Source organism: Cervus canadensis, chromosome 12 (assembly GCF_019320065.1).
Source record: "Cervus canadensis isolate Bull #8, Minnesota chromosome 12, ASM1932006v1, whole genome shotgun sequence".
Classification (NCBI taxonomy): domain Eukaryota; kingdom Metazoa; phylum Chordata; class Mammalia; order Artiodactyla; family Cervidae; genus Cervus; species Cervus canadensis.
The window spans coordinates 2,947,291-2,962,118 of NC_057397.1; the positions used below are offsets into that span (position 1 = coordinate 2,947,291).

Sequence of the window (14,828 nt, forward strand, 5' to 3'; positions counted from 1 at the left end):
ACAGATGGATATGTGGGTCTGAAGGAGGAGAGAGAAAAAATAGGGAGGTGGCACCATCAGCGAGGAGCGGCGTGTCTGTGATTTGTAGGAAGAAGACCAAAGAAAGCCTCTCAGAAAACCCAGATATTTGAAGGTGAAGTGGGGAATGTGGAACCTGCAAAGGGCCAAGACAGAATCAGAAAGGATGAGGTGGGCTGCAGCAGCCACAGGCAGAGCGTAGGGGCTCCCGCTGCTTTCTCTTTTTGGAGGACTCCTATTATACCCTCAGCACCCAGCTGGGTGTGACCGTCTTCTCTTTTTGGAGCTGCCCCAGTCCAGCTGCACCCCTCAAGCTCAGTCTGGTCAGTCTGGTGAAAATTAACCTTCTGGAAGCCCCAGGTGCTCCCTGAACTGGGCTGGCCCTTCTGTGATGAATCAGCCCACCAGGTTCACCTTTAACATGCCTGAGTGAGTGAGTGAGTGAAGTCGCTCAGTCATGTCTGACTCTTTGCAACCCCACGGGCTGTAGCCCACCAGGCTCCTCCGTCCGTGGAATTTTCCAGGCAAGAATACTGAAGTGGATTGCCATTTCCTTCTCCAGCGGATCTTCCTGACCCAGGGATTGAACCTGGGTCTCCCGCATTGCAGGCAGACGCTTTACCATCTAAGCCACCAGGAAAGCCTAACATACCTACTTTAGAGCAAAACTGTGAATTCCCTGTCCCCACAGCTTTGGTGGGAGATGGAGCACATGTAAATCTCAGTAATGACTCATTTCATTCCCAGCATAAGTCACCTCCTGTTTGTCCTCTGTATACCCCACGGCCTCAGGTGTCTCGAGGGTGTTGGACAGCTATTTTGGGAGACACTGTGAGGAGCTTAGGGGTTCCAAGCACAGGCTCAGAGCCTGACCACCTGCTTTACATTCAGGCTCCACTGCTGAGGAGCTGCGTGCACCTGGGCAAGCTGGTTTACCTCTCAGAGGTTTTTATCTTTAAAACGTACATGCCAGGAAGGGTACCTGTCTCCTAGAACTGCAGAGCAGGTAAGTTACATCTTGCAGTCTGTGAACAGACTGGAGTTTGAGAGACACTTACTACTTGTTAAAGTAGTAAAGTAGTAAAGTTGTGTCCAACTCTTTGCAACCCCGTGGACAGTAGCCCGCCAGGCTGCTCCATCCATGGGATTTTCCAGGCAAGAATACTGGAGTGAGTTGCCATTTCTTTTTCCAGTGGATCTTCCCAGCCCAGGGATTGAACCCAGGTCTCCTGCATTGCAGGCAGACTCTTTACCATCTGAGCCACCCGCGGAAGTACCTAACACATGTTAGCTTTCCGTCTATTCTTTTAATTAATTAAGTAATATTTATTTTTGGGGGAACGGGGTCTGTTGCTGCTAGTGGGCTTTTTCTAGTTGCAGCAAGCGGGGGCTATCTTCGTTGTGGGGCGCTGACTCCCAGTCGCAGGGGCTTCTCTTGTTGCAGAGCACCAGCTCTAGGGAGTGTGGGCTCAGTCGTTGCAGCACTTGGGCTCAGCTGCTCTGTGGCATATGGACTCTTCCCGGACCAGGGATCGAACCTGTGTCCCCTACATCCGCAGGTGGATTCTTAACCACTGGACCACCGGGGAAGTTCCTTTCATTCCATATAAATAGAATAAATTCCCAAAGGCCGACTTAGTCAATCAACACAAGTTTTAAGAGTGTACTATGTACCTGGTACTGTGCTAGCAGCCGGGAATTCTGAAGAGAAGAGACAGACTGTGTTCCTGGCCTCAGGGAACATCTGTTTGTGACTTTGGGAGAGTGGGGAATTGAGGCACCCTTCGGTGTAAAAGCTTGAGACACACAGATTTTGCCCAGGCCCCCCAGTATACAGATCCGGTAATGGGGACCCCGGAGCCAGTGTGTGGCCGCTACTGCCATGCTGTCTGCAAGAATGAAGAGGCCTGGCTTCACTGGCAAAACTCACCCTCTCTTCCCTGTCTGCTTTCCCTGGTACCCAAATTACTCTTAGCATCTCCCCAGAGTAGTTTTCTGGACTTGCTCCAGAAAGGAAGCTCCAGGAAGCTCCAGGAAGAGCTCCCTTCCCCCAGGAGACAGCAGCTCATGCCACCTCTGGGGTGTCTACACTGGGACGGACCATCTTGCACAGAAGGAGCCAGACAAAGGTGACAGGAACAGCCACCTGGACACACCAGGCTCCCAGTCTGCACAACAGCCCTCGCGATAACAGAAGGCATTGATGAAGACTGGGCTGGGCAGCCTTGATTCCACCACCCGCTGTCTCTAGGGCCCCTCCCTGCGCCCTGGGCTGACCTGTCTGCATTTCGCTGAGCCCACAGAAGGAAGCACCCCACCCAGGCATGCTCAAGACTCTGAGCCTCTCACCAGTCAGCCCCCTGATGTCTGTGACGTCGAGGAAGACATGGGTGGAGACACTGCTCCTCTGCTATCCCAGATGGTCTCCCACATTCCCAGCCTCCCCGGCAGTTCTGTTTGGACCACATGGATAGATCACGCTGGCTACTAGACTATGAGTGGAAGTGATGGGTGTGGAGTCCGAGTTAAGAACTAGTGAGTCATCTCCACCTCCTCGTCCCTTTGCCAGTGACCTTGAAGACCATGGATTGAAGTTGAGGTCAGCACAGTCACAAGATGAAGACGTTGGGGGAGCCTGAATGGATAGCCAAACCTACCAGCCTGTGACGCAGCAAGAAATAAACCTCTGCCTCTCTGCTCTAAGTCACGGGGATCTGTGAGTTTATTTGTTACTGCAGCACCAGCCTGTCACATCCTGACCGATGCAGTCAGGTCTGATCTTGAACCCTCTAATCCCTCATGGAGTTTGTGACCACAGGCAAGTAACTAACAGTCTCTGAGCCTCAAGTCTTCCCTGAAAGTGGTAGCACTATCTCATCCGTGGGGGCTCTTGTGAGAACTGAATGAGAAAAAGCATAACGAATGCCTGGAACAGAGACAGGACTCAGAAAATGTGGGGCGCCTCTTTGCTTTCTGTATATTTTGTCTTATAGTACCCATTCTACAGATTGAGAAGCTGAGGTTCCAAAAAATCAGGTTTATCCCATACGTTACAAGGCTAATGAGTCACAGAAAGCGCAGGAGTCTTAAGCTAGTGAAATGCTGAGGTCCAGAGGTCCAGCAGGGCCATGGGGAGAGCTAGGCTGTGTGACAATGTGACATCATTTAAAGCTTTTTAGCCAGTCCACACTTGTTGGGGTTTTGACCTTTTCCAACTGCGTCCAGCCTTTTCCTCTTGACCCAATTCTCTTGGCCAAGTGACAGAGATCTCAATGTCCTTATCTGGAGGGTGTGGACTGGATAATTTTCAATGCCAAGTCTTTTTTTTTTCTTTCCAGGCAAAGCTATATTGGGGCCACTACTGCAGCAGGGAGGGAAGCAAGAACAACAGTTTCCCTCGCTTGCCGGCTCGCTCCCTGGGGAGGGGCAAGCTGGTTCCTTACATGAGGTGAGGGCAGAGGTGTGTCCAGGGGTCAGGCTGGAGGGGTGGTTTGCCCCCCGCCCGCCCTTAGGTGGTGCTGTGTGTGGAGGGGGAGGCATGCATGGCACCTTGCTTTTGCTCCTGGCTCTTCAAAAGTGGCAACTGGGTTTTTTTTTTTAGTGTCCTTGTATCTTCTGTCCAGAATTTGTCCCAACTAATCAATGCCAAGTCGTTTGAAATCCTGACCTGGGTGTGTGTGTTTTCTCATCGCTTTCAAACCCTGTGTTGACAATCTGGCTGAAGGCGATTCCACTGCGCCCTCTGGTGGCCAGTGTCTCTGTGTTCGGATCCGGCTCTTGACCAAGGTCACCGTGGAATGTGGGCAGCTCCCAGGTCAGGGCAAACCAGTCTGTTGGGGGAGCGCATCTCCAAAGTGCTTCATTTTGGAGCAGAGCAGACAGTTCCCTGTCCGCACACTCTTGTGGGGATCTCAGCACCTTGCTTTTGGAGTCCTGGCTCTCTCCCCGCTCCTTCGCGGGCAGGTGACTTTATCTCCTGGAATCTCAGTTTCCTTGTTAAATTGTCTTCTTCCAGAAACAGTGCCTCTTGGCAGGATTGCTGCCGGATTAAATGAGACTAACGTAGGCAAAGTCCTTACCCATGTTGACAACGTATGAAAGGGAATTATGATCATCGTTAAGAATCTCCAATGTTTCCTGGTGTCACTGTCGTCCTGGCATAAGACTGTGACCTTCCGATGTCAGGGAAACTGTCTTGCCCATCCCCAGCCCCCAGTGGCTCTTGGTACATAATTATCAAATGACATATATATATATAAAACATTGGGCTTCCCAGGTGATGCTGTTGGTAAAGAATCTGCCCACCAATGCAAGCGACATCAGCGATGTGGGTCCGATTCCTGAGCCAGGAAGATCCCCTGGAGGAGAGCATGGCAACCCACCCCAGTATTCTTGCCTGGAGAATCTCATGGACAGAGGAACCTGGAAAGCTATGGTCCATAGGGCCACAGAGTCCGTCATAATTGCGTGACTAACACACACATACCTAACATCAGGAATCACAGTTCCCACTTTAGAGAAAAGGTCCCTGTCTGATCCAGGTCTTTGGCACCCAGGACCTGTGGGTGCCTGTGATTCAGCCAAGGATCCACCTTGGAGGACTTACAAAGGAAAGGAATCTTGCAGCAGTCCACAAATCTATACCAACTCTAGCTCCCTGTTTTGGACAAAGTTTTGAGAAAGCCTGTCCAAATGTTTTAAAACTTGGAGGGGAAGGAGTTCTCAGAGCTGGTTGGTCCTTCCCACAAGAAGCTGAGCTTGCCCATTGTGGTGGGGCGGAAGGCACCCTCAGGGCACTCGACTGTCCGCAGTAATAGGTTATATGTAAGCACCGCTTCTCCGGGACTGGGAAAGGATGCTCTGAACTGATGGTTATCAGGACCCCCTGCTGTGGTCCTCCACTTGCCAGGGAGTGTGCCGGGTGTGTGGCACCCGGGCAGACCCCCAGCCCTGCACAGAAGCTGGCTTGTTCCCTGACTCGTGGGAAGTGCCTGGAGGCTCCTGAGGACGCTGCCATCACCCCAGCCTGTGGCTGCTCTCGTCCAGCTCCCAGCAGCAGCTTCCAGGGTGAGGACCACATCTCTGTTGGCTTCGTTGATGGTTCTGGACTTCACACACCCCTACTCCCCAAACTTGCCTTTGCTGCGGGTGCCACATGGCACCTTCTCCTTTTCCTGTCACTAGTACCCACCGTCCTGCTGCAGACTCTCCCCCATTCGTGGCAGACAGCAAATCGATGATGTGTGTTTCTTACCAATCTGCTCCCTTGGCTTGCAGGCTGCCGCCCAGATCCATGGCCTCCATGGTCCGGAGCCTGACAAGGCCCAGGTCTCTGATTCCAAGTGGCTGAGGTCTTAGTGCTTCAAGCCCACCTTTCTGTCCTGGGCTCTGGGCTTATGGAGAGATTGCTTAAGGAGCCAGTCAAAATCCCTTGCTTGCTGTACTTCCAGTCAAGCTGAACTGGAGAATGTGGCTTTGAATTGGAGCAAAACATGCAATTCCCTTATTTGTTTCATCCAGTTGAACTGACTTTCCCACCCCTGACTGCAGCATCCCGCCTGCAGCAGCCATGACAGCCTGTGTAGTGAGCCCTGTGTAGGTCTGGAGATGGGGAGAGGCTGAGCGGGGGATCAGCTCCCTCGGGTCCAGTGGGGATGTGGTTTTGCTGGGCTGCCTTCTTTCTAGGTCTCTTTTTTGTTGTTGGTGATATTCAGTCTCTAAGTTGTGTCTGACTCTTTGCAGCCCCATAAACTGTAGCCCACCAGTCTTCTCTGTCCATGGAATTCTCTGTCCAGGCAAGAATACTGGAGTGGGTCACCATTTCTTTCTCCAGAGTATCTTTCTGACCCAGGGATCGAACCCATGTGTCCTGCATTGGCAGGCAGGTTCTTTACCACTGAGACACCTTTGAAGGCATGTCTCTTTTTATAAGGGCACTAATCCCACTATGTGGCCCCACCCTCATGACCTGGAATGAACCCAATCACCTCCCAAAGGCTTTGTTTCTGAATCCCATCACATTGGGGTGAAGGCTTCAACATGTGGGTTTTGGGGAAGACAATTTAGGTCATAGCAGTGGGACTGGGATTGCATAGCCAGTCTCTGAATCCTTCCCTATGCCCACAAATAGAAGCGTGGCAAGGCGCCCAGTGTCTCTGAGAAGCAGGTTACCTGGAATTTGCTGATTCCAGTGAGGACCTGATGTTTCAGTTGAAGATGACCAAAGGGCTGTGACTCTGACATGCGGAAGGAACATCACTGTGTCCTCCAGGGCTCCAGAGTTTGGAGAGGCCCAGTGGTGGGTGTTAAAGGGAGGGGGTGAGAGGGGAAAACGCACCATCATCCTTGTCCCGTGGACGGATGCTGTTGAGGGAGGGCTGCCAGTGCCTGAGCCCCGGCGGTGTTTGGTGAGTGCTGAGTCAGTGAACAAAGCAGAAGGAGAGGCCGGCCCTTCCCCAGTGGACACAGAGGGACCCACGGACCAGGGCGGGGCTTTCTTCTCAAGCTTCCTGGACCTCACACGACCTCCTCACTTAGGAAGGGATAGACTTTGGTGACTTGACTTTAGTGAGTCCTGGTGTAAACAAAGCATCTTCCAAAGGCAACTGGAGGACGGGCCGCCAGAGGGCCAGGGACACCTTCGCTTGGCGAGTGACGGCAGACGGATGTGACGGGCACGTTCCAAGAAACCCACTCGCTCATGCGCAAGGACAGAGCAAAGCCTGAGGTGAATCCCTAAATACAGGGGGCCATGAACAGTGACAATGAATAAGGAAGAGAAAGAAAAAATGAGGAGGGGGATGTAGGAAACACTGATGCTCACACACTCTCTCCTGTCAATCCTTGTGTATGTGTGCAGATCTTTATGATAGAAAGTAAAAAGAAATTAGAAGCCCACCTTCTCTTTTGGTTGGCTTGTTTTTAACCCACTTTCAAAATTTTTCATTGTTTTTTAAATGTTAAGACAACTTTTATGCAATTTTTAGAGGTTACTTTCCATTTACAGTTATTACAAGATAGTATCTGTATTCCTCATGTTGTGCAATACATCCCTGAGCCTGTCTTCACCCAGTAGTTTGCGCCTCCTACTTTTCCACCGCTATACAGCCCTCGCCCCACTCCCCTGCACATAGCCACTGGTTTGTTCCGTTTCTTTTTGTTATATTCCCTAGCTTGTTGTATTTTTTAGATTCCGCTGTGAGTGGTGCCATGCAGTATTTGTCTCTGTGTGACTTATTTCACTCAGCATCACACCCTCCAAGTACATCCATGTTGCTGCAAATGGGAAAATTTTGTTCTTCTTTTCTTATTCCGTTAACCCTTTGTGAAACAGGCAAGAGTGTGTTTGGAGCAGCCTGAAGGGTGTTGCTGGGTGTATTTTGTCCGTGGCCCCACAGCCAAATCCTGGGGGACCGGCGTTTGTGGGAAGGGTCAGCGGTGCAGAGCAAGCTGGCTTTGGCTTGTACCCAGCAGGTGCCTGAAGGGTCCCAAAGAAATGCCTTTGCATCCTCGGGGCCACCTGTGGAGGATCCTGGCTGATTCCATCCCCTGCTGGCAGCTCCCGCCTGGGTCAAGGGGGCGGGGAGCTCATCCGGTGGGGCTGACTTCGTGTGTCGCCACCTTGTGGCCGCCTGTCCACATTACAGCTCTACTGTGCTAGAAGGCTATCCTCTCCATTCCACAGGATGGATACTGTGGGCCTGTTAGTCGCTCAGTGGAGTCTGCCTCTTTGCGACCCTGTGGACTGTAGCTCTGCCAGACTCCTCTGTCCTTGGAATCCTCCAGGCAAGAATACTGGAGTGGGTAGCCATTCCCTTCTGCAGAGGTCTAATGTGACACCAACCAGGAACAAATCTAGGGGAAGGTGGGCCTCTGATGGAGGGTCAGTAATTTTTTCAGCCAACAATTGATAAGAGCAGGGCCCAGATGTGGTATAATTCATTTAACTCTCAATACATGTCTACAGCTTCCCGGGTGGCTTAGATGGTAAAGAATCTCTCTGCCATGCGGGAGACCTGGGTTCCATCCCTGGGTCTGGAAGATCCCTTGGAGAAGGGAATGGCAACCCACTCCAGTACTCTTGCCTGGAGAATCCCATGGACAGCAGACCGTGGCGGTCCATAGCCTGTAGGGTCACAAAGAGTCGGACATGACTGAGCGACTATCACTTTCACTTTCACTCACATGTTTACACGGGTGCGACTCCAACACTCCAACGTTGTTTGGTCTCTAAGTCTTGTCCGACTCTTTGTGACCCCATGGTCACATAGAGCCTGTAGCCTGCCAGGTTCCTCTGTCCATGGAATTTCCCAGCCAAGAATCTGGAGTGGGTGACCATTTCCTCCACCAGGGGATCTTCCTGATCCAGGGATCGAACCCAAGTTTCTTGTATCTCCTGAATTGGCAGGCAGATTCTTTACCACTAGCACCACCTGGGAAGCCCCATCCCAACTTTGTTCATAAGGAAATACGCACAGAGAGGTTAAGCAACTGGCCCACGCTCACACAGCTAATGTAGGACCCCAGGCAGCCTGACTCCCGAGTGCCTGTGTTAATCTCTGCACCACCCTGCCTCCGAGAGCTGCCATCAGGTCACCACAAACTTGTCAAGAGCCTGGGAAGGTGTCACTGAAGAGAACAAGGAGCCCCAGATCTCGAAGGGAAGGAAGTCTTGGCCTGAACCTCACCTCTGCCCTCAACTGCCTGCAGCCATTCGCCAGCCCTGCAGGGCTGTTGAGAAAGTCAAGACCACCCCTAGGGAGGAGGTGTGCAAACTGTAAAGTGCTATACCAACTGGGAAGTCGTATTATTTACACCAACTTTCCATCCTGTAGTCCTGTGATTGGATTGCTGGAATTACTCTAAAAACTGGGAGATTTGTGCCCACTCTGGATCATACTTGGACCCATACATGGATGTGCCCATCTCCTTGGGAAGGCGGGACACTAACTCTGCCCACATCAGGCTAATTCATTCAGCAAATGCTCAGTGCACTGAGCGGACATGTGTCCCCTCCAGCCTCCTAGGATGCATTTATCCTAGACCTCACACCCGCTCTGACGGCTCCTGCAGTGGTGCCCATTGGATACATGAGGTTCAGAGCTCGGGTGACTGGCATTAGGTCCACAGCAGGGAGAAGGCACAGTTGCGTCTGAGGAGAGGTTAGCTTTCCGTGTCCTGAGCCTCTGGGTACCTGGTCAGGGTGGACACTAACCCCGGAGGTGTCTTTTAAGATTCAAAGCGTCTCTCGCGTGGAGACTTTGAGAGGCCACACCAAGACACGGCCCTTACAGAAAAACGACAGACACACCTGAACGATAAAATAGCTCTCTTTTATTCATTTTGATTTGGATCATTGGAAATATTCAACAATAAATTAAAAATAAAAAATACAGCAGAGGCTGTGGAAGGCAGACTCTTGCCAACTTCATTCAAAAAAGCATCCAGATGAACACTCAGCTGCAAAACACGGGAGCCAGGCAAGGAGGGGTGGACGAAGAAAGCTGACTTTAAAACATCACCAACCAACCCACCAACAGGACTGCAAAGAGCGGAATAGTGTTCAGGGAACTTTGGCTTTGCCACAAACTGGGTTAAGGGCTAGTGCGATGGTGCACCACGTCCATGCTACCGGGGCCCAGTGGGAGCTCCTGACACAGACCCAGATTAAAGCTGGTGTCTGGACCAGGATCTTGGGCGGGTGGGCGACGATGGCAGATCAGAAGCTGAGCAAAAAGGTCAAGTTCAATATAAGTACAGATCTCTGATGGGCTGGGAAACGGGATGATGGAAACGGGAGGCTGGAGGCAGGCTTGGAGGAAATGCATTGCTTTGGGTAAGGACAGACTGTGAGGTGCCACCTTGCCTGGCAGCTGCTCCTCACCCTCTTCTGTGCAGAGGTGTCCCGTACCCCCCACAGCCCCCCCGGGGGGGGCCTCCAAACACATTAGCCCAGACCCCACAAGAGGATGACCAGCCAATGGCCTGCGGCCAGCCCATGGCCTGTGGCCAGCCCTGCCACAGACCAGATGTCCCTGATTCATGCAGTGACAGCCCCTGCCTCTTTGGAGGGGCCAGAACAGTTGCCGGTCCTGATGGCACGTGGCCGGAGTCCAGTCATCTCTGGCTTCCCTGCAGAAAGCACTTCCGACTACAACCACGTGAGGGAGGGCGAGCTGTTTTCAGTTTTCCACTTTTTCTTTGGGTTCAGGCTGCCTTGAAGAAAGGTTAAAGCAAACATCACAGTTCTCAGCATTCTCTGTGATTCTATTCCACCTTGGACCCAGAGGCCCAGTTTGCATCGAGGTAGGTTTGGCCTCTCGCTGGCCCTTCTGGCCACAGCCGAGCCTGGGGGGTCTCCTCTGAACCTGCTCCCCAACCCTACCCACCCTAGGAATCACCTGCCCACCCCTTGCTGCCTGGCTTCTTGCTTTTATGTCCTATTTCCTTAGATCTGGCTTCTCCCACTTAGCCCAGCCCAGGTGGTTTTCTAGACAATACCTGATGGAGCTGGGGTTTCCAAACGCATCCGCTCAAGAACTTTCTTCTCTACCCCAGATCACTACCCTCCCGCCCTCCTTTCTTCCCCTTCCCGTGGGTGAGGCCAGAGGCTCCAGGGGATATGGCTGCAGGCGTAGGTTTTGCTCCAGCACCAGAGAGCACTGGTTTCCCTGGGGAGCCAGAAGGCTGGGGTGTTGCTGACGTCTTTCTCCCTCATTAGCTTGGCCTGTTTAGCTTCAGGCTCAGCACTGACCGCAGCAGCAGGAATGCCTCTAACCCTTCCTGGGGCTAGTCTCCAAGGAGCTCTGTCTGTGGGATGGGCAGAGCCTGGGCTGGTATGCTGGGCCACAGGGAGAGCCTCCCCTTGTGGGTGCTTCTCCTCCTCCGGCTGATGGCCAAACCCCCGTGGAAACACTATTGTTCAGGTCTCGGCCACCGCTAAGCCCGGGTATGGGCCTCCCTGGTTTAAGGCAATGGTGTGTTAATCCTGGCCACAGTGGCTGGCTGGATTTGCTTAGGTGGCCGTTGGTAAGTCCAGGAGACAGCCACAAAGCCATATCTGCCCCAGCTGTGGGAAAAACGTGATGATGCTATCTCCTCCACTGGAAGGAGGGCGTGAGAAGGCAGAGGTCACAGCTTGCCTCGGGCCCCATGGCAGCCTGAGAACAAAGCCAGGTGGTGAGAGGCCTGTAGTCAGAAACTCACACCGACTACGGAGGGGCTGGGGAAGCCCACCTCTAGGTGGTCTAATGGGGAGCCAATAACATCCTTTTTCAGCTCGAAATCTATTTCACAGCTGGTTCACTTGTGCGGTCACTTCCCTTCTCTGGCCTTGCTTTGCTCTCCTGCAGAAGGGGACCCGAGGGCTGCAAGGCATGTCACAGTGAACAGCCTGGTGGCCGGAGACACGGGACGGAGACCAGGCGGCCACGAGTCTGCCAACCCACACCCGCTGGCAAGAGCTCCCCTCCTCAAGGACTGCCGTGACCTCTAGCCTCTGAGGATTTATGCTGGGAATCGTGACCTCACAGCAATTGACAAGCGTTTGTCAGTCAAGAGGGTCTTCGGTTTTGGAGGATTTTAATGCTGGAACAGTTTTTTTGTTTGCTTGCTTTTTTTTTCTTTTTTTTTTTAAAGACTTTCTGGATTCTGAATCTTTGAGAATGAAAGAAAAACTGGACCCTCTCCCCAGGCAAACACTAAGGGGAAGAACCAGCAGGGTGTGTGACTTCTAGGGACACTTGCAAATGACCGATAGCCGCTGTGGACCCTCCCCGTTGGCAGAGGGAGACTCAGAGGCGGAGGGCAGGGCTTGCCAGAGGGCTGCAGGGTGCAGTGGGGTGGGACCCCTGGCCTCTGAGAGTAGCATCCTTCATCCTCCTCCAGGTCACGGTCACACCTTCTCAAGGCACCTGTGGCCCTTCAGGGAATGCCCTGGACAGCAAGAGATTTTTTTTTTATTAAATGTCAGTGCGTGCGTGCTAAGTCGCTTCAGTCGTGGCCGACTCTTTGCAACCCTATGGACTGTAGCCCGCCAGGCTCCTCTGTCCATGGGATTCTCTAGGCAAGAAGACTGGAGTGGGTTGCCATCTCCTCCTCCAGGGGAATCTTCCCAACCCAGGGATCAAACCCGCATCTCTTAGGTCACCTTCATTTGCAGGCAGGTTCTTTACCACAAGCGCTGCCTGGGACTTTGAGTCTATTTCCACCCAGCCCCAAGACAGTACCATTTGGTTTGGAGATTCTTAGCCCGAGACTGAATCTAAGCCCACAGTGAGGAAGAAGAAAGTGGGGCTGGAAGAGAAGGAGATACATGGCATCCGGTAAGCCTACCAACCCGACACCCCAGGGTCTGCCCACCAGCAAGCCCTCAAACCCTCAACAGCCCAGTACCCCACGTCTGAAGATTTCTACAAATCTGGCTTTGAGCGCTTACACCCCAGCTGCCTGCCAAAGCGAGCACACCCGAGTCACAAAGTGCAGATGATGTCAGTTGAATTTAAAAGACAAAACAATAAATAATCAGGAAGGCTGACGAGGAAGAAAGAGCAGCTGGGACGTGAAGGATGAGGTATGACTTCTCCCCTCTGATGGTCACGTTCCTAGGATGTCCTCACACAGGTGGCCAGGGGGGATCTGACCCTGGTGGCAACTGCTGGCTGGTGCCCCCCCCCCCACTCCGCCGTGAAGCTCTGGAAGGTTTCAGGCACCAAATCCAATAGTCTATGAAATTAAGAATATATGGTCCATGGCTGAGGGGCCTCTGGATGGAGCCTAGTTCCAACTGAGCTTTCTTGCAGCTCAGACACTGGCTCCGGAAACTAGAACACTGTCCCCAGCTACAGACCAAGGGGAGCGCACTGCTGGGGTCCCCTTCCGCAAGTTGGGGCTTTTGCCACATTTCAGTCAAGGCATGCGTTTCTCCCCCCAGTACCAAGGCACGTGGAAGCACTTAGACCCGCGCTCAGCCCTCATGATAACCACAAAGGTCAATTACTGGAGGAGACGTCAGCTTGGGAAGAAGACATCTCCCGGGCATTTAGAGTCGCTGAAGACTTTCAGGGCGGGGACCCCTCCTGGCCATGGTTCAGTGATCTTTGGGCAGAAAGGGGAGGTGGGGTGGCTGTCCTGGAGGTCATCACCCAGAAACTTCCCAGCGAGAATCAGAGTGTTGGCCCCGGACCCCTTGGGGGCGTAGCCTCTGTGCTTCCCCCCGGGAGACCATTCTCTCCTCTAGAACATGGGAATCCTCAGATGGGATCTCTCCAGAGTCTCCCCGCCTCCCCCAGCCCGGAACAGCAGCGAGGAGGGCGTTCTCCCCTCCCGAGACTGGTTCTGAGACTTGCTCTGCAGCCCTGGCTGGGGCCGGCGACCTTGCTGAGTAGATGCTGCCAAATGTTGGGGTGCAAGAGGCTGCGAGGGGCACCTGGGCACACCCCTGAGGCTGGCCCTCGAAGTTCCTGGAGAAGAACGGCTCCGGTGGGAAGCCGGGGCTGGATGCAGAGTCACACGTGGTGCACCTGTCCTCAACCCTTCGCAGCGTCATCTCCCCTTGAAGATCCGGATTTTGTTGATGGATGCCAAGGTGGCCGTCACGTTGGACTCGAAGTCCCCATCGTGTACCCCGGTCTTCCGAAAAGCCCCCGCCGACGGGTTGTTCTCCCAGTAGTGGTGCCAGTTCCCTTTGCTGTCCGCCCCGAAGCCGTACAAGTCCACCTGCCGAGGGCAGAGCAAAGGTGAGAACCGGTCAGCGGGGCCACAGCCTCCAGGAGCCTGGAACTCCCGGGAGCTTGGTGTAGCGAAGGCAAGTTGGGTAAGAGTCAAGTCCAAGGCCAGAAGGCATAATGAGAGCCTATTGCTTGTCTGTGCCTGCTGGGTCCACCTCTGGGGAGGTACAACCTCTTCTCCAAGGACTGAAGAGCAGAACTTCGAAGGCCAGCAGTCCACCCCAGGCCCCAGTTCTGCCGCCTGCTGGGATACCCTGTGAGTGCCAAACCACTCCTTTGAGCCTCACTTTCCTCATCTGGGAAATGGGGCCAAGAGTGACGCCCATGGCGAGGTGGGTGTGATCCTCCAAGAAAAGGTACTGACCCTTTTCTTCCCCTAGGCTAATATTCATCTGGTCCAGGGGCCCTCACTGTCTGGTGGCGGGGGGGCGCAGGCTTCTTACATGCGACAAGCATTTACTGAGCCTTTATCTGTGTCGAGTGTTTATTAAACCCGTCAGAGTTCACGGGGATGCTGGAGAAATTAGGGATGAGGGAGTTAGGTCTCAGCCCTCAGAGCTTCTTATTTTTTTTTATCAATATATAAACATATCTTTATCAACATGCCCTTGCCAGGATGAGTACTGTTTTACTTAGACAAAAATATATATTTTTGGTCATATGATTCCAGGATATTTTCTCTTTCTCTAGCTTCTATGATCATATCACCATTTAGCAAATTTAAACTGGGGTAAAAGACAAAATGTGTGAGAAAGTTTTACTTGTACATTATGCAACTTAAATACTAACTTTTCTTTCCTCGAAACTCTCCATAAAAGTATTTTTAATTAATGTGCTTCTTGGAGAAACAAGTGTTAACACAAAATAATACATTTCATGATCAAATAAGGTAGGAAATTTAATAGATGGTTATTTGTTTGCTTTTGTTCTGCTCAGAGATCAGCAAACTTATCCTGTAAAGGGTCAAATGTTAAGTACTTTTCCACATCCTATCTTTTAGAAACACATCACAGTCCTGGCCATATTCAAAAGGAGGTGACGACAAAAAGGTGTGAGTAACAGTCCCCTTGAGCCGCTAACTTA

General features: G+C 52.4%; 1 protein-coding gene and 1 non-coding gene across 7 annotated transcripts in view; both read right to left on the reverse strand.

Annotated features, from left to right (window-relative positions):
* Window positions 1-585: 585 nt before the first annotated feature.
* Window positions 586-658, reverse strand: TRNAC-GCA. The gene has a single exon. It is a non-coding gene; the product is annotated as a tRNA-Cys (tRNA).
* Window positions 659-9,331: 8,673 nt separating this feature from the next.
* The window catches only part of ST3GAL1 (ST3 beta-galactoside alpha-2,3-sialyltransferase 1), a 90,654-nt gene continuing 85,157 nt past the window's right edge, over window positions 9,332-14,828 (reverse strand). For all 6 annotated transcript variants that reach the window (XM_043483151.1, XM_043483150.1, XM_043483147.1 and 3 more), the window contains one exon: window positions 9,332-13,734. In XM_043483151.1, coding sequence (XP_043339086.1) covers window positions 13,561-13,734 — 174 coding nt within the window. In that variant the 3' untranslated portion in view covers window positions 9,332-13,560. The remainder of the gene's footprint in view (window positions 13,735-14,828) is intronic.